At 39.0% G+C, this 23,351-nt stretch overlaps 1 protein-coding gene across 1 annotated transcript in view; it reads right to left on the reverse strand.

The window, feature by feature from the left end:
* The window catches only part of LOC103186298 (peroxidasin homolog), a 48,098-nt gene that overhangs the window by 16,789 nt on the left and 7,958 nt on the right, over positions 1-23,351 (reverse strand). Inside the window, exons 2-10 of the mRNA XM_007905221.2 lie at positions 15,292-15,363; positions 5,584-5,655; positions 5,111-5,182; positions 4,585-4,656; positions 3,998-4,069; positions 3,332-3,501; positions 2,639-2,756; positions 1,083-1,252; positions 258-530 (exon numbers count right to left, since the gene is read on the reverse strand). Coding sequence (XP_007903412.1) covers positions 258-530; positions 1,083-1,252; positions 2,639-2,756; positions 3,332-3,501; positions 3,998-4,069; positions 4,585-4,656; positions 5,111-5,182; positions 5,584-5,655; positions 15,292-15,363 — 1,091 coding nt within the window. The remainder of the gene's footprint in view (positions 1-257; positions 531-1,082; positions 1,253-2,638; positions 2,757-3,331; positions 3,502-3,997; positions 4,070-4,584; positions 4,657-5,110; positions 5,183-5,583; positions 5,656-15,291; positions 15,364-23,351) is intronic.

Consider the following 23,351-nt stretch of genomic DNA (forward strand, 5'->3'; position numbering starts at 1 on the left):
TCATTGCTGCTCTACTGTATTTGCCAAGATTTATTGAAATAGTTTTTTGTTAAAGATATTATTTCACCTCGTCGGCCACAAGACTTGTCAGATTTCTTTATTTGAGTTTGACATGGATCAGTTTGGTGTGTGGCAACGATTAAGGAACAAGAAGAGAACATTAGATTGGAACATAGATAAGTGTCCAAAACCAGTCTATGTCTTTTTTTAAATGATTAACGCCATAAACTGAAAATGAGCTACAGTTCATTGAGTACCTTGTACAATGATGTGGGCTACGGCCTGGATGGAGCCTTCAGTGTTGCTCGCATTACAGTTGTATTGCCCCTGATCCTCAAAGGTGACATTCTGCATGTAGAGGCCACCTGAAGGAGTGATGGTGTACCTGGGGTCATCAGGGAGTAGGTTTCCATTCCCCTTAGTCCAGATTATCCGAGGTTGTGGATGTCCTGAAACACCGCATTCAAGTGTAACACTCTCCCCTACCAATACCTCTGTGTTCTGTGGCTGAATGACAAAAATAGGTTTTGCTGGAAAATACAGAGAAAAAAGTAGCACATCTTAAAGTAGCCTGGATAAATTTTGTGCACTGTAACAAACGGACTTCTTCATTACCTATGTTTTAACTGTGAAATTACAATTTGCTTCCCGTATTCCTTTCACAGAAAAGAAAAGATAGCTTGACAAAAATGCACAGCCCCAAGTTCAATGACCTCACCTTGGAAACAAAACATTTCATTTATCTTAAAGATGCTGTTTCACGAGTATCAATCATATGAACACAACTTCATCCCGAATGATGGTGGCCAGGAAATAACACTCACTCGCACTCCGCTAAAGTCTGAGGAAAGGAAACCCTTTCCTGCCAAACCATGAGTTACACAGCAAATCAATGTGTCTGACACATGTGGAAACCTGTCACCATGCTTGAGAGTCACCAAACCAAACTGAGAATTCCATGCATCCCACCTCCACATGGCAATAGCTCCAAATATTAGAACACTAATCTGATTTTGGAAGCACAGATGAGATGGTAAAAAAAACAAAGTAATGTAAAGGTTAGAATGTGTGCTCTTTCCTACCTGGTGTCCCAAAATAGCGGAGAATAACTTCATTGGTCTTGACCTCTCCAGCCACATTTTTGGCCATGCACTGGTAGGCACCCTGGTCGGACTCCTTTATGTCCTGAATCATGAGTGTCCCGTCTTCCAGCAGATTCACACGGTTGTTATCCGTCATGTCTATTTCATTGCTGAGGAGCACAAATAGATAATGAGCTTTGATTCCACTGCACCTTGTTGCCTATAAGATCAATCCAAACAGGATTTGGTTGTATTATTTTTGACCATTGCATTAATAAATTAAAGATGGAATTGGTCAAAAGACACAAAGAGGCAAGATACACAATGGGGGTTCTTATCCGCGGCAGTCGCCGAAGCATGTATAACTAGCGAATTATCACAGCCCAACCCAGTTGAGAAATATTTTAGTAATATATCTTGGCCGTTTAAACTAGTAAGAATTAATCACGTCACATAGGCTCGTCTGACCATTGGTATAGTATAAACATCCCCAAAGTCCATGGTTTGTTATAATTAAGAGGAGATTGGGGGGTGTTTAGATTAGATACATTAACAAGAACTGAATGTCTGAGAACCATTCTGCAGTCGAGATAAGGAAAGGAGCCACATACAATGATCAATTAGCTGAGAGGTAGAATCACGAGACTGTCAGGAAAACAGGAGGTATGGAGGAGTAATTCAGACAGCAGGAATTGCAAGATAAATGTTTAAAAGAACAAAGCAAGATTTTGCAGGAAGACCTTGAGATTGTCCAGAAACAGGTTAGTAAGCTTAAAAAAAGGTAAAAAACGTGGGCGTAAAAAACAATCTGGGCAGCAGTCTGAGAAGAAACCTGAAGGTTTCCCTCCCCGGAATTGTAACTGCTATCCAGGAGCTTGAAACCGGGTATATGATTTCAGTTCTGCATGAATGTTATATGCCTTGCTGGTTTGAGACTTTGCTGGTTTGAGCCTTTGCCATTTTACTGGTAGGTTAAATACTTTGCTCTTGTGTTTGTTTATAAGATAACTTGTTTTCCTGGATGGATTTGGTTTGCTATATTATGACACTGTATTGTGAAGAACTATTCTCAAGTTATTTACAGCCTGGTAACATTCTGGTTGAATGGCGATCTTAATTCTGACTTCCATGGGCGACTTGCAACGAAAAGGGTTTATAGGCATGTCCAATCTCTCACTGATGGCGTTCTGTTTACAAGCAGACTGGGTCAGTGAGCTCTGCTAGAAACAGCGTTTTTTCTTGAACTCAATAAGGAAAAAGTGAGCCGTTGGCAAGATAGATGCATTTATACCTCAGGAGTCCATTCAAATGGCAGATTGCAGGCCATTATGTCATCCAAGTACATTAGAAATTACATGGAGATTGGAATCAAAATAAAAGATCGACAGATAAAAGTACATGAAAAGACCAAGTCATTTTCCGGCCCATAGATTATAGTTACTCAACGTTCTCATTTCCTTTAGTCTATACAGAGGCCAATAGATGGTTTACAACCGGTCACCACTGAATGCACACTTTGTGGTTCAGTCCTTTCATTGTCGCTCCCAACTACTCACTTGTTGTGCAGCCAGATGATGTTGGGTTTGGGGTTGCCCTCTGCCCGGCAGGTGAAATAAACTGTGTTTCCCAGAGTGACATCGACATCCTGCGGCTCAGAAGTAATACGAGGCCTTTCTACAAAGGAAGGAGATTTGCAGCGGGCTTAGACAACTTTTACTTTAAAGCAGAAACAACATCCAACATTGCGCAAGTGTAACTGGGAGGAGATTTCTGCTGAACGTCTACTCAAAACTGAGACTCAGACCCCGTCCAACCTCCATTCCACTTGTTGGCCAATCTGGAATGGGTTGGGATAAATGCTCAAAAGAAGATACCAAGGGTCTTTGATATCTGAAAGAAAACTCTCAACTACACATATAAAATCAAAGTGTGGAGCCAGTATTAAACCAATGACTTGGGGCATCCTCCCATCGTGAAAGGCGCTATACAAATGTAATATTGTATTGTAGCAGTAAAGGTAATGCTCGAATTGTACTGCGGAGTTAATATGATTTCAATGCTGCTTTCATGTAGAATCAACACTAAGGCACTGATCTTTTGAACATGGTTTAAATTTAGTGCATTTACAATGTCCACTTTGACAGAGAAATCACATTGTAAGAGTCAAAGGACCCTGGAATTGTCAGCCTGGGGAATAGCTCTCCCTAAAAGTACAGCATGAATCAAATGGGAAAATAAATCGACTTTACCACAATTAAACTCCTGTGCTGTTACTGTGGTAACCGACCGTCCCTGAAGTCTTCTGGGATGTTCACAGGTGGCAGCTGTTTGGGCATTGCCATGTTCAGCGTATTTCTTCAGCAGTTCTGCCAACCACATCAACTCGCAATCGCAGATCAGTGTATTGGAATCCAAGCGACTGAAAAGGCAAATGATGATAGATTCATGGATCAGAGAGTGAATAAACTTCTTGTGCTTAACTGTGATCCACAGAGCAATTGTTAGATCAAGCGCAGGTGTCTTCTGGTTTCCGGTGCAGACTGATCGACTTCCTGCACAAGCCAATTTCATTTCTAGTGTGCCAGCAATGCTCCTGGCAGCAGTCACGGAGGGACCAGCTGGTTTCCTGGGAACCAGTCCAGTCCATGCTGGATACCGGAAGTCATGACAGCTGGTGACCCAACAACCAGAATTGGGACAAATGGCTTATATTTTTTTCATTGACTCGTTATAATACCGGGGTCTAATCATTTCATGAGCCCAAAAAAACATATAATGAGCTCACCTGGTATATATTACTAAGCAGTTCAGATGTGGAAAGAGTAATTTGCTTTTTAAAGCTAGGTTCATTTCTGAACAAGCAACACAAACTGCTATGCAATTAATATCACTTAATATCAATTAATATCACTTACAGTCTTTTCAGTGATTCGAGCTGATAAAAAGTCCCGGGATGTATTCTTGATAGCCGATTGTTATGTAAGAATCTGAAAAGTTGAAAAGAAATGTTTATATGTTAAAAAAAAACCTGCTGTCGTTCATTTGAAGAAAAAAATCAGAGGAAGCCCTTTGACAAAGCACTACCTCACTTACAGGATACTGTGGACCCACAATAACTGGTACAAGTTTCAGCAATCGCTACCATTTCTGAATAAGCAACACAAGCTGCTATGGTATTAACATGATACAAATATTAACATCACAATGTTCAGCAATTCAAGTTTTTCGGCCTTTGGGCTACGATCAAGTGTTGTATCAGTTGATTAGTTTAATGTCTATTCTTGCGATATATAAAAAAAGTTTGACTTCTAGGTTCCCTGTAATTGTGTTGTAGTCTTCTGTTTAGAAGTTGGGACTTGATATTAGTGCTCAACAAAAGAGTTGTAGAGAATAGTAGCCGATATATTCAAGTTATAAAGCAGGTCTTCCTACTGCTGCAAATAATTAGCAGAAAACAATAACGTAATTGAATAGAGCAATCTGTGGCAAAATCTGTACTTACAATCTTTCAAGTTTCGGAAGGTCACTAAATGTTTCTGACTCTAGTATTTCTATATTATTGAAGTGAAGATACCTGAGAGGGAGAGAAGAAGATAGAAACTGATGCTTTCAAAAGAGTGCGTTAGGAAATCACCGATGTGTTTAACATTTCAAACTTACACCTTTACTTTTGTTCCTTTAAGGGGTTTTGCACTAATTAGACGTCTTTGCAACACTTGGACATAGTATATTGGATTGATTCCAGATATCTACTATATACTTCAGACATTAAGTACTTTAACTACAATCACATCAGTGCTGCAACACTATAGAGTGATATAAATTGTATTCCATCCAAGTTGCTGGCTTAAGTAAAACCATTTATGTTTGGGATACATTATAAAATTATAAAATGCTAAGGATAGTTCAATTAAAACCTTTTAATTCAAAATGATAATTTGCAGATAAATTTATATATCTCTATATACACACATTTATATATTATTATATATTTATATATGAAAGATAATAATTGTTTGCAAACTTACAGTTGTTCCAAAGAAACCAACCCCCTAAAAACTTGTTTCTGAATTGTTTGAATTTCATTCTTGTAAAGGTACCTTTTAAAAAAAATAAAACTCGTAAGTAAAACAAGTCATTGTGTAATCCCTTTTTCTAACAGCGTACTGTCACTTTATTAGTGAACTGATTTGTAAAGGAAGTAATATTATTATCATTAAGAACAGTTTGTGAAACGAATGCATTAACAGTAACTTGCTCACTAAATTCAATGCCATCTTCCATTGTTTCGTGCATCCTCTCACTTATGCATCCTATAACTGTATATATGAATAATTGCTACATGTACCCTCAGCTTGCAAACTTATATTTTGAAGAGAAATCCGACCTAAAGTAAATCCAATAACAGTCATTGATTTACCAGTGAAAGACTCAATACCCAACAGTGGGCATTGTGAGAAACCCTGTCACAATCTGCTATCAATCAAAGTTGCAAACTCACAGATATTTCAGGTTTTCTAGATCCTCAAACACCCGCCGAGGAATCCTTTTAATCTGGTTATTGTTGAGGAGCCTGTATAAAGAGAGGAATACTTCAGGAATGAAATGCCACGTTGTCAAGACATGATGTTCTTCAGATATTCAAGTCAAAGGCCGAGAAGCACAACAAATATCATTGAAATAACTGAGCAGAGAAATATCATTTTAAAAATGGTTAACAACAACGATGGGTCTGGAAAAGTGAATGCCAGCTCTTTTTGGCCACTGACAGTTTAGATGTTGCCAGGGCAGAGAAACACAATTAGCAAGTTAATCAATTGGCATCAATGAAGGCTCTCTCACGTCTTCTCAATCTTGTGTTGCTGCAGAAAGTGGGGGATTATCATATTCTGATCAGTTTCAACAGAAGTTTTCTTCATTAGATCAGAATGGATTTAGCTGTGACATATATACTCAGTGTCAGGACTCTATATTCCAATCTTCTTCTCTTAATGTACATGCTCAAAGAACAATTTGCTAATAAATGAATTAGATCCATGTTCTGGTCATTGGGAGTCAAATACTGATGGCATTAGCTAAGTCTAAGCCTCCTAGATGAGATAAATGATACAGCTATACTCTTGTCTTTTAGTGCCTAGTTAATTCATTGGCTATTGAGGCAACATCCTCCCTCATCCCCAAAATAAATATAAAAACGGCTTCTCAATCTTCCTACAGCGCCCTGGGATGTCTTTCTGAAGTCGCTATACAAGTGTAAATTGTTTTAGTTGTTCCTTCTCAATTCATTACATTCCTGTCCTATTTTATAATCGGAAACTTTCGGTGTTTAGCACAATCCCGTTTACGAAGGACAAAATAAATCAGACTGACAGCTGATGGAGTGGTTACACCAGGATCTACCACCATTCGTTACCTGTAGAATTTTCTTCTGATGAATTTAACACCCAACGAGAATAATTATGAATCCACTGGCTCCAGGTGGTTGAAAGGAAAGGGCTTGACAGTCACTACTGGAAGTTAAAACACCATAAATCTGCTTTACAGCACAGATCCCATGCATTTGGGGGAATGAAATCTCATCCTTTCTTCTTCCACAACAAGGATCTACCAGCTAACAGATTCCTAAAACTCCCAATTCAATTCAGCACTATGATACAAGACCTATTCATACCAATGCATTGAGGGAAACCTAACAAAGATGGTAAAGTACACACCCACAGAGCAAATCAACTTTGGTAGAAAAAAAACATCCTGTCTCATAATTACACTTACTGCCACCCGGACAGAAACTGATGTTTGTTTTCCACAGTCTCATATTTTGGCAGAGACAGAGTGTACTTTGCACACAGAAGAAAAGAACAGAATTACAATCATTTGGGGAATTAGACGGTGCACTTTTTTTAAGAAAAACATACTCCGTGAATAAAAATATGTATCTGAAAAGTTACCATTAAGTCAATACTTCAAAGTAAATAAATTCTCTAATGCAGAGACGAGAGCATCCAGTTCCTCGGTTATTTGCTGTTACAGATGAATAATCCAAGTGGAACCAGATGGTTTTGCCTGCCATCCTGGCTCAGGCAGCTGTGACACACACTTGCATACCTAGGATTGGTATCACAATTGGTATTGAGACACCAGCCATGTCTCCAGTGGGAATCTGCAGTTACCAGCTGCAAAGGATTTTGAGGGCTGCAGTTGTCTTCAATGTGTGATTGGCATAGCGTGGCCATAAATTGTGAGTTATTTAACTCCTCATAAAGGTCCGTGATTGCTCACCTGTTTCAAATGGTAAATAGTGCACAATTTTGAGACTCTTGTCTCTGCCAAATTGTGAACAATGCAATACAGTTGTCTCTGCAGACTGGTGATATATCTATATATACATACACATGTCCTGAGCTATCCACAGAGAAGCAGATTTTTTTTCGATTAGGAAGATGCTTTTGAATATTCTGTGCCTCATTTACACAATGCTTTTCCAGCTGCAACCTCCGTCTTTGCCGGTTGGATGGATGTGCTCACATTTGAGCGATTTAAACGGGCGATGGTATAAAGAAAGGGTTTCAAATCGCAAAGACAATTGGGGGCCGTGTTCGCAAATAGTGAAATGTTAACAATTTTTATGTATCTGCAAAATGATGAAAACTAAAAAAACCCGAGAGAATAATGAAGCCTGCTACCGATGTCAAACACACTGTTAAATTTTAGTCTGTGTTTTTCAAAATACAAAAGAATAAGGAATCAATATGCCAAGGAGAGAAATCAACACAAGCAGAGGGAGAAGTATGGATGTGAAACTTCCCAAGATTCTAGAGGCTGTTCTCTTATTCCGTACCTCGTAGCTTGAACTTGTACTATTAAATACTGCAAAACATGCATTACAAGAATACAACTCCTTTCAAGTACATGCAAGTGATTTCTTCTATTTTCCTAAATCCTTTATTACTCATTGATTCATAAAAATAGCCCATATGTATGATGCAGACAACACTATCCACATTAACAGCGTTTTTTTTTAAAAAACGCACATCTTCTAAACAAAAACAGGCAAAAATGCCAGTTGTAAAAAAAAATGCTTTGATTAAAAAAAAGGAAAATGAAGCTCTATTAATTTGGATATTCCAAGCGGATTCTTATTTAAATTTACAATTTTTGGCTTATAAAATGTTGCCCCATGAAACATGACGGCACAGCAAACCCATAATTTGTGGTAAGGAGAGGGGTTTAAGAACGACCGCCTTTTGTTGTCTAGGATGAGGTGGTGAGAGTTACAATTACTGGATGCAGTTATTATTGCAGATGCATTACACTAATTATTAAGATTATACAGTGGAAGTTCTCTACTCTAGTCGTCGTCAACAAAGGAGATTTTCAGAATGAATAACCAGAGGCATGTGGTCAATGTTTCAAAATGCTCTTAAAAGACAAAACATTCCTTGACATAAACTGGATGGTGAATAAAGATGTATTGATATACAAATAAACCTGAAGCATTAAACATAAAAGTATTCAGGATTTTCTTTCAAATCAGTGCTTTGTTTCAATACAAGTTGGGAGATCAGTTTAATTGATCAATTAATTGAAAATGAGTCTGCAGACATCAGGCTGAATGTGTGACAGCTCATGGGACACATTAACTGTCATAATCGGTCTAAATAACAACAACCGCTGCCCTGACTTTCAAACTGATTTGTGAGCGTGAATATTTAGCACCAAAGTGTTTTGGCACAGTCAGATGCTAACTGGGAAGTAAATTATAGCAGCACTCTTTTAGTTTCTACGTTTCTTGTCGAAAATCAACCAATGTAGAAGCGCAGCACAAATACCACTCCGGTTTCAGATTTTATTAATTTAGTTTTTTGGGGGTCTCAAAATGAAAGTGGCAAGTCGGATATTTATCCCCTTGAAGTTCATCCCCTAAAGCTGTCAGACTGCATGTGGAGCCATTCCCTGCACCTCTGGTTAGCTGGGACTTCTCACTGTTAAACAAATGGAAGTGAGTGAAATGAAGGATTTTTCACTGTAACTCCAAGTGTAGAGCAGTGTGAGGGGAATTCTTTCTGGCATGTAACACTCCAAATCATATTAGTGAGTACTATAGGGCAGGGCATCCCAATACTAATATCACTGTTTTACTTCATGGTATATTGGAATGCTTAAAGAATATTAAGTTTGTTTCAAGAACAAATCAGATAGATTTCTGCTAGAAAATAATATAATAATAATAATAATCCTTGCATTTGATATAGCGCTTTTCACGTCGGGAGGACGTCCCAAAGCGCTTCACAGAACACACTGTAAAGTGAATTGACTGTATATTTGTGGGCGAACGCGGCAGCCAATTGCGCACAGCAATGTCCCACAAACAGTTGTAGATTGAAAATGACCAATTTATTATTGTTTTTGGTTTTGGAGGGATTATTATTAGGCTCTGTGTGGAGTAAGGAAACTTGCCCAAGGTTTCGCCCTCTGCCTGGAATTGAACTCAGGTCTCTCGCTTGCAAAGCGAGTGCTCTAACCACTGAGCTACAGGACTATTTGGGGATACCGTGGAAAGTTTGGGACATGACATGTCAATCGACTGCCAGGATGGTGGAAGGCAAACTAGATGCACCTTAGTCTTCTTTCGCCAGCAATTTCTTATGTTCTTACATACTTTTAAGTCTGATCCTATCGTGAACTATTTTGTTTATGTGGAAACATTTGGAAAAGCTGCTCCTTAAAAATCAATTACAAACAGTGTTTAACTTAGAGTGGAGTTGTTGAATTGCACACCAGGTGTGTATTTAATCACATTCGCCGTGTGTCATTAAAAAGCTCTCAAGAGATTTCCTGAAATGTTCTGGCAAACGTTTGGTGGAGAGGGGGTTGAAAACTGCATGTTATTTGATTTAGTTAAAGCTCTTTAAAGCCTAAGACTTTACATAGAAACTAAGCCATGGTACAGCCAATAAACCAAATGTCTGACAGTCCAGGGAGGCATCAATGTCACATTTGGTCTAAACAAAGAAAAAAAACACAGATTTCCCTCTTCTTGTAGGAAGCTCAGAAATAAAAAATTCTGAGTTTGTTGCTGTTTTATATTCTTATCACAGGAAACTATAAACTGAATGAAAACACCAGTGAACACAAAAGAAAGACATTTAGAAAATAAATTTAAAAAATTATAAATAAACAAGATCCAGGAGAAGTTTAACAAGTCATCACATACAAAGAACTGTACAAACCCATTACCAAGCATTCCAATATACTGCAAAGTAAAATTTTCACTTGGTACACGGGAAAGTGAATGCAGAAAAATGTCAAGCGAGGACTGCAATAAACTTGGCTTTGATGCCTTCCAGGGTGAAATAGTACAACTCAAGCTCGCTAGAAGAATTGTTACTTGTATAAGGTACCAGATGGCTGTGGAACTGCAGGAAACACTGACGATACAGGGTTATAGCCTCACACCACTAAAAGGTTGATAAAATTACTAACCAGCAGACAATCAGACACACTGAAAGCTGGTTACTGATTAATTAATCAGCCACTAATTCCTCGACCTTTTCATAACATACACATTACACGCACATTGTAGGCTCCAGTCCAGAATCTGGACTTTGTCTCAGAACTCGTGTTTTACACTGTCCACATGCTTCAACTTTTAAGATGGAAGAAAAGAATGACATCTGCCATTACCTGATCTTTCATATGATTTCTACCGAACTTTAAAGGGGTTGCATTTCGATCACCAAAAATAGTACATTCAACAGAAATACTTTTTCTAAAAAAAATCCAGCAGCTATTTTCTCTGCGTCCGAGATAAATACTTCATCAGGCAGGATTTCTAACTCAGAGTGAGGAGGAGATGTGTAAGTGACAATCTGAACTGGATGACAGCTTTATTGGAATCTAATCAGAAAAAGCAGAGAGTCAAAATATTCTGGAAGAATTACCTTAGACCCTTAAGCAGAAGGGCAATTCATTGTAAAAGTCATGTGAAAAATGAAAAATATGTATGTATATTTTATATATATTTTATATATATATGTATATTTTATATACATACATAGTAGAGGAGAGGATGGTGAGCGGAGGGAAAGGAAAAAAGGTGAAGAAAGTTTATACTCTGCCATACAGAATTTGTGGATGACACTCTCTGAGTTTGCTTTAGTGAAGTAATCACTGAAATTCGAGTTGCGTAAGTCATTATTCTTTTTTGTTTCCTTTGTTAAAAAATCCTCCCTATTCAGGGAAAAGGGAGTTACACAGCGATATACCCATGTGGGAAATAATGCATGAAAAATTTGCTTGAATTCTTAGGTGTTGTTCCTTTGTTACTCTGAGCCCAATGATGCTCAAGTTTGTTGGGTCTATAAATGGAGTTGGATTTTATGGTGAGTAATAAGTTTTGCCCAATATATTGCCTTAGCAAACTTGGTTCAAAACCAGTCCACAACATGTTTAGGGCTATTCAACATTTGGTTTACAGCTGGTTCAGCCAATACAACTTTCACAATATCATGTGTAATAAAGAAATTTGAAGCTTCTCAAAATAGTTATTCTACTCCATTCATTAAGGTAGTGAGCTTTCGTGTGAGCTTGCAATGCTGCTACAATTGAAAGAGTGGCAGCACTTTGCAAAAGGAAAAGAATAATCTCCAATGTTGAACTGTTTTAAGCACTGTAATAATCCTTGTCAGCTGGGTGTCAAACACATACAGAAGCTCATCACCAGACATACATTAATCACAAACAGTACTTGATAAGTCTATTGCTCCAAGCCAATGCAGATCTTATCTTATTGACTGGTTTTGTACTAAAATCTTGCCAGCCAAGGGATACAACATGGAAATCCTTAGCACCAGCACTTTCCTCTCTCGGTCATAGATTAATTCTATTTAATTAATATTCTGGAAGACAAAGTCAATGCATAAAGTGTGATCTTGGGAAAGAGAAACTTAGATTAAAGACAGCAGATTTAGAGGATTAGACCAGATTACTTTCTGCAAATACACAATTTTAGAACCAGAATTTAAAAGATTAATGCTGTTTAGTACTTTAAAGCACTTTAGAGCGGGCAAACAGAGCAAAAATGCAACAGTTTTAAAAAAATTATATTCTACATTTTATATTATCCTAACAAATATTTTCATCAGTGAGTTCAAAGTGGTTAAGAGCATAGCAATAGGCACAGCATATTATTTTAGCAATTGGCACCATCGAAAAAGAGGCGGATTAGCAAGACAACTGCACTATTCAGGTCTGAATTTACTGCCTTAAATGTGACAGCTCCAGAGGGTTTCCAGATTGCCAAGAAGCCAAATCAAGTCTTAACTGAGTTGAGCTTTGAGATAGCAAAGAACACATGCACACACACAAACACTCACACAATGCACATTGTGCAGTTACTAAATAATGTTTAGTTTAAAGACCATTCAATTGGGTCACGGAAATTTGGGATGTCTTTAGTAAAAGTGATAGATATTTTACTCTTTAATCCTTGAAATGCCAAATTTAATCTGAAATGTTCAAATATACACATTTAAGTTATTTCTCCCATTGGTGTGATTACTGAATTTGGCACTGGGCCTTCATAATGAGATTAATGGATTTTCCCATTATGTGTGCACGCCATGAAATTTGATCCCGTTCACAACAGGGGGAAAATAGTCGTGATGTTTTCTAATTTGTATGTGCTGAATAGAATGAGGTTAATTCATGCATCGTGATTATTTCTTAATTTTTTTTACAAAAAAACAGCTAAACAAAAGAGAAAAATAGTCACCCGGAATTTTATTTCAGGAACGATTAAAAGGACAACTTTTCCGGTAACGTATAAACAGAGTGAATCTTTAGACCCCTGTATTTCTTGCCTTCCGCCACCCCGCCTCTACACATAGTTTATGTATAGCCTATAGTCTGAATCAGACCTTGTAGAATGTACCCTTGTGTGCCAGTTATTCCAGAGGAAACCCACAATGGTCACATTTTTCACCGGAGTACAAAGCACACTCTTTTGCTCAACCTCCCAAAAGTACACTGGAAAATAACTATGAAAATTACAGATGCATAAAGGAAGCATTTGACGCTCCTGTGAAAAAAAGGTTCATATGGACCATCAATGAAAGAACATTAGCTTTATTTTGCCTCCTTCAGTGTTCAGCCCGAATGTACTTTCAACTGAACAGACCATCACTTGCATAGATCCACAATAATGAGGACATAAGCAGAATAAACGTAGGTCTACTCATTCTTTGAAGGAAGCATTTGATTCCTCCCCAGCCAAGTATATTTCTGGGCTACAAAGGAGTCTGGAAACCATGCAATATAAGTCTTTCCACCAAGTCCTATAACGGTTGACAATCTAATTTTAAAATTGAGTCCTACTTTGCTGCTGGGTTTAATTTCCTTTGCGCTGTCCTGGTATTGAGGTGGGGGAGGTCCAATTCTTCAACTGAACCGAGTGTACCGTTCACATGGATCTGTGGCACGTTGACACAGATTTGCTTACAGCCACTCCCTTCCTACAGGAACTCCACTCATGAAAAAATGTGAGCAGAGGAAAAAAAGGAAATATCATTTCTTGGCTGTTTCTAAGTAGCTATTTAGCAACTCGCTAACTGAATAGAATTCTTCCACTAAATTTACGATTTCAACCAATAGGTTGTAACCTTTCTGACAGGATTGACTTGATCAATTGCATTTCACGTTAAGGCCATTTCCCTCTACATTCCAAAATCTCAGTCAGTCACGAACAGTGAAAAGGAGTGTTCCTGGCCAGTGCAAAGTTTGGTTCAGATCACATATTAGACTGCAAAAAAATTCAAAAAAAATATTATTAAAAGTACAATGTTTACAACCTCTCACCCACCTTGAACAATTCTAGTATGATATGATTTTAATTGGGAAGCTCGCACTCCCTTTATATAGAAACTCTGAGATGCACATACCACTGGAGGCTTGTCGGGCTGAAATCAATTTTGAATTAAACTCAACTCATTGGAGTGAATCCCTTTGAAAATAAACAGTCCAGCAGAAATGACCTGACTTGACTTCCAGCCTCCAAGTTTTCCTTCTCATCACTCACCGTCCCGACCTGGTCATTTAGCACATTTCCTTCGGCGTTAAATTCTTGGAGCTCCCTGACCCCAACGCCATGGTGGGAGTACCATTATTACAACAGCTGTTTGTGGTTTACAAATGAGGTCCCACTGCGATCTTCTCAGGATGACCAGGGAGATGGGTAATAAATCCTGGCCCTGTCAAGAGTCATCCATATCCTGAGCTGAGTTAACAAACCCTTCAGTATCTTTGTCTAACAGACAAATTATATACGCTTAGAATTTGCTCCATTTTTTGGCTGCAAAATAGTGAAGAGGCCCACAATACTGCACGTTCTTTGCCAGTTGGGTACCAGAGCCCCACAATTCATGCGCTCTTTTCGATGGTTTGTTGGCAAGTTATCCAATTCACTGGAGACATAAGCATCTGATTTGGCAGCATTGTTTTGAAAGAAAAAAGTTTCAAATGTTTAAGAGCCTTTATTTTACTGAGAAGTTTTCGACTTGCCAGTTACAATGACTGTAATTTAGAGTAAAATGCTAACAAGGGAACCTCTATGGAGCAGAAACTCTCTAACCATGAAATACACTTTCAGTAGAGTCTATAATTCAAATAATAGAACAAATAACTGCACTCCCTCCCCCCCCATCCTCTACATGATACAGTTTGTTGCCGCCTTGATTCAATAACTGATAAAATACATTTCAAAACAGCATTTTGTCAATAAGTCATCACCATAGAGACAAAAATAACCCTCTCAAGGAGGCAAATAAATCACTATTTTTTTCCTGAAGTTCATTGCTGACAAAACCAGTTTAAAACCAATAACATTTAGAATCCAATCACTTATTGCAAGGAGCCAGACTCCTAGCCATTTACACACAACTGTTGCTAATAACTGAACACTCCCAACCAAGAGGTAAGCGTTCAAACCCCACTATAACATTCAATGTCACACAGTGAATTTGCATTCAGCTTGTCTTGGAACCCTCCCCAAGCACACAGAAGACTTCATTGTCAATATGAGTTCCTATCACACCCCATGGTTGGAGACTCTTAATGTAAGACTACATAGAGAGAGAGAGGAGGGGGGGTGGGGGGGGGGTGGAGAGAGAGCGAGAGAGAAAAAATCTTGCCTGGAAAATGAGCCAATACTCACAGTGTGTTCAGATTCCTTAGTCTCTTAAAGGCTCCTGGCCGGATTTCCTTAATGCGATTGAATCGTAGATCCCTACAAGAAAAGGTGCAATGTTTATAAATAATAACAGATAAGAACATGAATTGTCTGATGTACAGAAATTATTTTATTATTCTGTGTAGTACTCTGTGCTTTCAATCCCCTTCTAAACAACCCCCCATTTATTTAATGACTACAGTCACTCATTATCACCTTAGAGCCCTCCTATCTCCCACCCTGCTTGGCTCCCAATCCACTTCTGTGTAACGCTTTAATAAGAAGTGAAAGCTGTTGTTTCTGTTGGTAACGTTGTATGTGTGTGTGAGGGGGAGGGACAAGAATCAAGGCATATTTTCTGAAGACCATAAATGGAGACTGACGAGGATGGAAGCTTCTGATGTTGAAGAGTACATCTGGTTCGCCACCAGAGAGAACGAGATAGTGGGTCAGGAGCAAGATCTCTATCTCATATTTCCTATTGTAGTTCAGGGACACTGAGGCTAATTATACTACTCCTATTGCAACTTAGATAAGATCGGCTAACTCAGTGCACACCATCTGAGTTTGTATGCCTCACCTTCACTTGAGACGCTGGTTGTACCAATTGAACCATCAGGGGAGCTGGACTTTCAGTTTTTACGGTAAATACTGTACGTACTCTCTTTCCACTTAGAAGGACAAATCCCATTACTCACTGGTTGCTGAGCAATGATGTGAGTCAGAGGAAAGCAGATCATGTACATTATACCAGACGTGGAGTGCAGTCATGGACACCAAAGTAAGGTTTGAATGTTGTTATAAAAATCCAGTGCAACACAAACCAAACCAAATTTGCCCCAGGAATTTAGAGGAAAAATGGAAAGTTTATGTATTTATCCAGAATCCGTGTTCATAAAAATATATATAATATTCACAACCAGCTGATCATCAACTTATAAAATGACCAATTCTTATCTTGGTGAGATTCCCATGACAAACTTAAACATTCAGCAGTCAAAAATGCATGAATAGTAATTGTTGACAGGGATAAATATGCTGCCTGGTTTTCTGAAGCAACTTGATAACTAGCAGAGCAAAGCAAAACCTCTGAACTACAATAGGAAATATGAGATGGTTCACAGAGTGCTTTTAATAAAAGAGTTGGCCTTTGAGTTTTGCTAGAACAGCCATAAGCTGCATCATCCCCTTTTATTGTCGGTTCATATTGCAAATATTTTAATCAAATAGATGATTTTGACTAGGTTTAATATATAATATATGATGGACCAACACTGCCAGACATCTGTCATTCTCAGGGAACCTGATGTAAGTTTTCGATAAAGAACAGCAAAGCAGAAGTGTTATTTTAATACATACCAACAAACAACAGATGGGTGTCTATCATATACCATAGACTGGGAGCAATCCACAATTCTCTGGCATAACAAAGAAATCTGTGACTCAATACTGAATTAAATTGTGTTGCAAAGCAACATGTTGTACCAGCGATGCGATGGAGGAATTTTTTCCATGAATGTTAAATAGCAGCAGCAGCAAATGATCCTCACCTGTGGAATTCACACAATGTGAACTTTGTCATTCCAGCTGGTGAATTTGCTCACAGATGGACTGTTGTTATTAAAATATTTGGATGTGATTAGGAAGATTCATAATCTTGCAAGAGGACAGATTGTTTAAAAGTAATTTATAGGACGACCTTGCAATAATCATAAATTCAGGCCTGCCCAAAAAATCAATAAAACACAAATCGAAAATGCAATAGCATCACTTGGATTCCCACAATCGCTTTCAATTCAACTATCACCGCTTTATGGCATCATTGATTCTTAAGTGTTCCTCAAGCTATGGTGGTAGCAATATTTGACAGAGAAGCACTGCGGCCTTGGTATAAAAGATGGGAGCACCTCAGTTTATAAAAGAAAACGTGTAAATGATTGCAAAAAAAACACAACTGAGCTTCATAAAAGCAAGCTAAGTAGGCTGATGATTTAACTGTGCTTTATGTGGACCTTAACAAATATCATAATCCTACATGAGGGAGAAGGGAATAGAGGGGTAGAGGAGAGGGGAATTTTAAGGGCAGCGGCTTAAGTCTAAACAACAGCATGTACTGGTTGTGCTGAATGGCCCGTTTTGGTACTGCATTACTCCACGTCATTTTATGTAACTCACACCAGGGTGGCTTTTGGTCTATTCGTTTATGTATTGGCTTTGGTGAGACCGAAAGGGAGGCAATACATATTGTTTTTAAAGGAACTGATATCAAGGCAAAAAGCTGAGTAGCAGAAACAGGTCACGGAGCGATAAACGTTACTCTCAACGTAAGCGAGAATGAAGTTTGCTTAGTTCTCGTAAGCTTTCAGCTTTGGTGGAAAAATAGATCTCCTAAAAAAATCTCACAATATTCCGAGCAGTATCTCGGAAGGAAACGACTTTCATTGACTGCTGATATTACCAAGCAAGAAGCTGCTTTTATTTCCCAGACATTTACAAACTTTGTTTTTCAAATAAGATTGTTAATGATGCTTGAAGCAGCTGACATCACACGACGTAAGTATTTGCATGAACATACAGAACTGTAGTTTAATACGCTCTGGCAGGCATGTTGTTTGCTTGTAAAGTGCGCAGGAAATGTCCCATTTTCCACTATGTCATCTTAATCCTTGCTGAAAGATCTGCCAAAGGCAACCGATTAAATTGAAAAGGAAGTATGCCTCTACAAGCCCCATGCTTAATGGATGTTGCATTGTGTTCACATGCAAGAAATAGCCTTTCTCATCTTATCTACCAATCAAGAGCGTTCAGAACCCTATTCTGTCATCAGCCTGAATGCTGGCTCTATAGTACCAATCTTTTGTTTATCTCCAGGAAAGCACTTTAAGGGGGGGGAGGGGAGTGGGGGGGGAAGTTCGGCAGACATAAACTGAGAGCTAAACAAAATAAAGATCCAACACCAAGTGTTAGCGCAAGCTGCAGGCATTGCGCCAGCTTCACTTAAAAAAACACAATTTAAGAGAAGTAAAGAGCTAAGTTGCTTACAGTAGCAACGTAAAGCTCAACCTATGCCAACCAAGCAATTCTGGGAACCTCTGATCATCAATCAGGTTAGTATTCATTCTCACATCAGCTAATGGCCTGTGATGTGCTATCAAAGCGCTTCACAGAATATACTGTAAAGTGAATTGACTGTATGTTTGTGGGCGAAACACGGCAGCCAATTGGCCACAGCAGCGTCCCACAAACAGTCGTGGATTGAAGGGACCAATTTCTTACTGTTTTTTCCTTGAGGGATTATTATCAGGCGTGTGGAGTAAGGAAACTTGTCCAAGGTTTCGCCCCCTGCCGGGAATCGAACCCACATCTCTCGCTTGCGAAGCAAGTGCCTTAATCACTGAGCTACAGGACTCCACAAGTCCTGTAACTCCACACGCCACAAATTATTATTATTAGCAGGTTCAAATTTGAATCCCTGTCCAGCTCGTCTGCTGTCAATTGGCAACATACAGTTAAGGAAGATCCTAGGTTCAATCTGTGGGCTGGGCTGAGTTAAAGACTTCCTCGGTCATGTCACAGGTGAGTTCACTAAAACTGGTCACGGTATCCCAAGGCTGCAGCAAAAATAAATAAACCCTGACTCCTGATCAGGATCCAGTGATCCTTGCTGGAAAGGTTACTCGAGTGAATATCCAGTGAAGACAGATTTGTCCTTCAGCTATCTTATCTTGGCCCTTACAGTCGAATGGCCTGCAAGCACTCATTGTCTGCATTCACACATGTAGAATAATCACTTGAAGCAAAGTATCCGATGACTGGCAGTAATCACGGAACAGTACAAAGGAACACAACACTGACTTCAGGAGAGCATGATGGTCAATTGGAAAGTGAAGATTACCAGCTTTATTTGACCCTAGCACGCCCCAGAACCAGTACATTTTATTCATACGTGCGGTATATACTGCTACTTTAAGCAAACTTTAACCCACATCTTCCAATTCAATACTTTCACCCAATATATTTCACCTTCCAACAAACCCGCCCCGATCAGTCGATACTCGTCACATACTTGATAATTTCGTATGGACGGCACCGTGATGTTATGTGCTTAAATTACAGAAACCATGGGACATGAACAAATTAAAGCACTTCAGCATGGAAGCACAGACATTTCAGCACAGAAGGCGGGCACGGGCAGTGTGTCTGTGTCAATCCTACCTGTTTTTTTAAATTGCCCCTTTTTTAAAATTAATCCAGTGATTCTATTGATGCAGATTTGGTCGCCACTTGTGGGAATGAATTCTACCTTGCGCTTCTTTACACTTAATTAAAATTATGCGATGTGCAGATCACTTAACAGGACTTCTCTGCTCTCGCACTTTATGTTGATCAGGAGGTTGCACCAGGTCAGGGATACTTAAATTACTGGAGTGCAAGGACAGCTGAGCACTTCAGCTATTAGTCTCACACTATTTCGAACCTCTGCTTGAGAGACTTTCCAGCTCCATCTGTTTGCAGAACAGAATGTAAACCTCTTCTCCTTTGCCTGGATCATTTTACAAAGAGAAGGAGCGAGCAACACTAAAACGTACCACATTTTGGAAGAAATATTTCCTCTCCCCTCCTCTTTCCCCCCGCCCTCCCCACCCTCGAATTACTCATCAGTGGCCTCTGCTCCCACCTCTCGCTGTCCCCCCCACCCCCTGCCCTTAAAGATTCCATGAGACAGGTCTGCCTGTCGGAAGCCAGTTGTATTGGTGCCACTTGTGGTTGCTGGAATTTATCAGAGGAATGGAACGCAGCGATTTTGTGGTGCTTTCACTGATTCTATTACATATGGTCTCCCACTACCCAACTGGGATCATAATTCTTCTGATTAATAGGTTACAACGTGGTTTTTTTTTTAATATTCTCACAATACAAAAGTTTCATCACGACATGAGCTCATATCCAAAGTCATTTTGATTTTTTTTTTGTTTTTTTTGAAAAAAAAACTTGTTTTGCCAACACTGGTAAGGGGGATTGGAATGTTCAGCCACAGCTGGACTCACTTAAATAAATGGAAACATGGAATTGACAGAAAAATGTGCACATTTTCCGTAGTGTGCTTATGCCGAAATACTTTGCACTTGCAACGACGAGTATTGTTTTGAGGCTGTTAAAACTCCCCATTTTCTCCCCTCAGTCCCATTTGGTATCCGAGCTCACTCACAGTCTGTTACCAAACGATTCGATTAACTTCACAAACGGGGGAAATCCAGCTGTCCCCCGTTGGTACTGTTGTAAGTGTGATCTCCCATCATGTCACCGGAAAAGATATATCATGCAAAAAAGTTTCTCAAAAATGTTGCTTTTCTACAACTTGCATTACAGATCCTAAGATCCACTTAATGCTGATTTTTTTATGAATTATTAAAAACAAGTGTTTTGTGCACTCATTTCATTTGGCAGCTGAAAGTGCAACCCATTAGTGAGGCAATTCTTCTACGCGAAATACGCTTTCATTTCTCCTAGTGACCTGCCCAACAATCCTCCGGGTAAAAATTCCTCATTCACTTCATGGCTGTTTGTGGGACATTGATGCGCACAAACTGACTGCCCTGTTCGCAAACAAAATACACAGTCACTGCACTTTACAATAAATCTGTGGAGATCTTCCTGAGACACTTCGACAATGTGATGAGACGCTGTACTTAATGCTAAGATTCTTCTTCTTCTACTCAAGTTGTTAATTATTCACGAATATGTTTAAAACAATGTTTAAAACCAGATGATGATAGGGTTGGTGATACTTTAAGAGGATTTGAAGGTTATTGAGTTTCACAAGGTGAAGTAACCCAAATAATAACGAATTGTAACAAGTCTAATAATATCCACGTCATTTCAATAGATCTTAGCTAACCAGCTGCAAAAGGTTAGGAAAAAAATCTTTTGGACAACTTTTGGGCATAAACCTCCTCAAATTTCGAACAAGCTGTTTTTCTTCTAAATCTCAGGCACCCAGAACATTGGACACAGTGAACCAGATGTTCATATCTAAAACAAAAACGTTTCTGCATTACAGACATTCCTGATGTTGGGATGAAGAACAGGTTTATGCCAGCAAAGTTCCCCAGGCATGGGAATGAAAAAACAAAGGCCATTTGTAGCACCCTTTTTGTGTTGTTTTAAATTTTAGTGTGGTTTCCTATCAATTCACTGCTTTCCTCTTGATTTGCTTTACTCCATCGATACATTGATATTGATAGGGTTATTCAACCTGTTGAATTCTCTGTGATCACCTTGAGTGCTGCTTCAGTTAAGTTTGCAGGACAATATAAAGCTCCCGTCTGCTTCTTCTGCTGGATGTTAAAGATCCCTCGAAAATATTCAAAAAATAAAAGGAGTTTCTCTCAGTGTCTAGTTGGAGACAGATAGAGTACGTAAGATGGCTGGGAGGAAGTTCCAATGAATAGGATTTAGCTGCTGAACAAAAAGGGAACAAACCTCAAGAAAAAGGACCACCATCTAAGAGTGGGGGATGTTCAAGTGTTTAGCAAAACATCCAAACATACCCTAGACACTCTATGAAATGTTTAATGACTTGATGCATAGGCACAAACCTTACAATACAATTAAAAGGACTTGCTCATGTAGGTTTTCCAACCAATANTTTTTTCTTCCCCTTAACTGGACAAGAAGCATATTTTAAAAAAGAAATTAAGTCATGCTGTCATCAAATAGGTAACTGGTCAAACATGGGGATATTAAACTTCATGCAGCAAATATGAAAAATAAGCAGTCTTACAACAAATGACCAGATAAGAAAAGTTTACAGTGGGTTTGCTTTAAATCACACCAGCAACAGACGGATGGCGGTGGGGTGGGAGAGAGGGAGAACTTTTTCTATTCACCATCAGAGGAGGTTCATTTGAAATAGAATTTGCAACTATAGCCTAAATGAACTCAGGCGAAAGAATGAGGTTGAAAAGGAAATGCAGATTGGGGCACAGACAGAGTGGAGACCACGGAAGAGATAAAGCGGGGATTGGAGCCAGAGAAAAATAACAAGCCCAGAACAGCAGAAAACAGCAGGAGGACGGTGATGTCATGCCTGGTTTGTCAAGGCCAAAGGAGTTTGGCTTCATCCCAATCTCTGACCTCTGCTCAGCACAAATTATCCACTCTTTTGGTTGAAGGCCCCATTCAGGTGCCAGCCCTTGTATCTCTCAGAATATATATTTTATTCTACCTAATAATTTCCTCCAATTCATCCCACCGAGTGCAAATATTACTTAAAGCTATATAAAGTAACATTGCCTACTAATTGACCCGAAACATTTTCTAATATACTGTATGTAAAAGCTATAGTTAGGCATCATGGTCTCTCTCCCTTGTGCAACCCTGTTTTAAGTGAGTTCTGTTTTCGCAGCTGATTCGTTTGTGCTCTCGCTGCTGTCTGCTCTTTGCTTCTTAATTTATAGCTCTGCAATTGGCAAGAATGAAGGACCAAGGGACAGAGGTCAAAGCAGCACAAGGACAAAAACTGAAACTGATCTTGACGAAAATGTAGCTGGCTTAAAAGTGGCTGGAGTGAGGAATGTATTCCACAAATTCCTATCTGCACACAAGGAAAAGATGAACTGGAGAATAAACTGCTGGAAGCTTGACGCTGAGAATCAGAGAGAACCTCATAGTAGTCAATGAAAAACAATCATTTATAAATGCTTCAATGTGGCAGAGCAATAAACGTCCTTCAATTCTGCTGCATTCTCTACAACATAACTTGGGGTTTGCATCCAATCCGAAGAGTATCAGAAAGTAATTCCATGGGTGACCTATGGCTCCATGGCAGGATATGAAGCTATTTGCATCACGCTGTGAATTTGCTGCCTATTTAGCACTTGGATCCAGTATGTGTGTGTATAATAAGTGGTGAAGAACAGCTGACCCCAGGCAAGCCATGCTGAGTATCTTCAGGAACATTTCCGCAAGATGGGAAACAGATTACTGGGAACAGCAATGATCTGCAGCTCTTGTCAAGAGCATTGCTGAAGAGTTTTACAACA

The sequence above is a fragment of the Callorhinchus milii genome, unplaced genomic scaffold (assembly GCF_018977255.1).
Source record: "Callorhinchus milii isolate IMCB2004 unplaced genomic scaffold, IMCB_Cmil_1.0 Scaffold18, whole genome shotgun sequence".
NCBI classification, from domain to species: Eukaryota; Metazoa; Chordata; class Chondrichthyes; order Chimaeriformes; family Callorhinchidae; genus Callorhinchus; species Callorhinchus milii.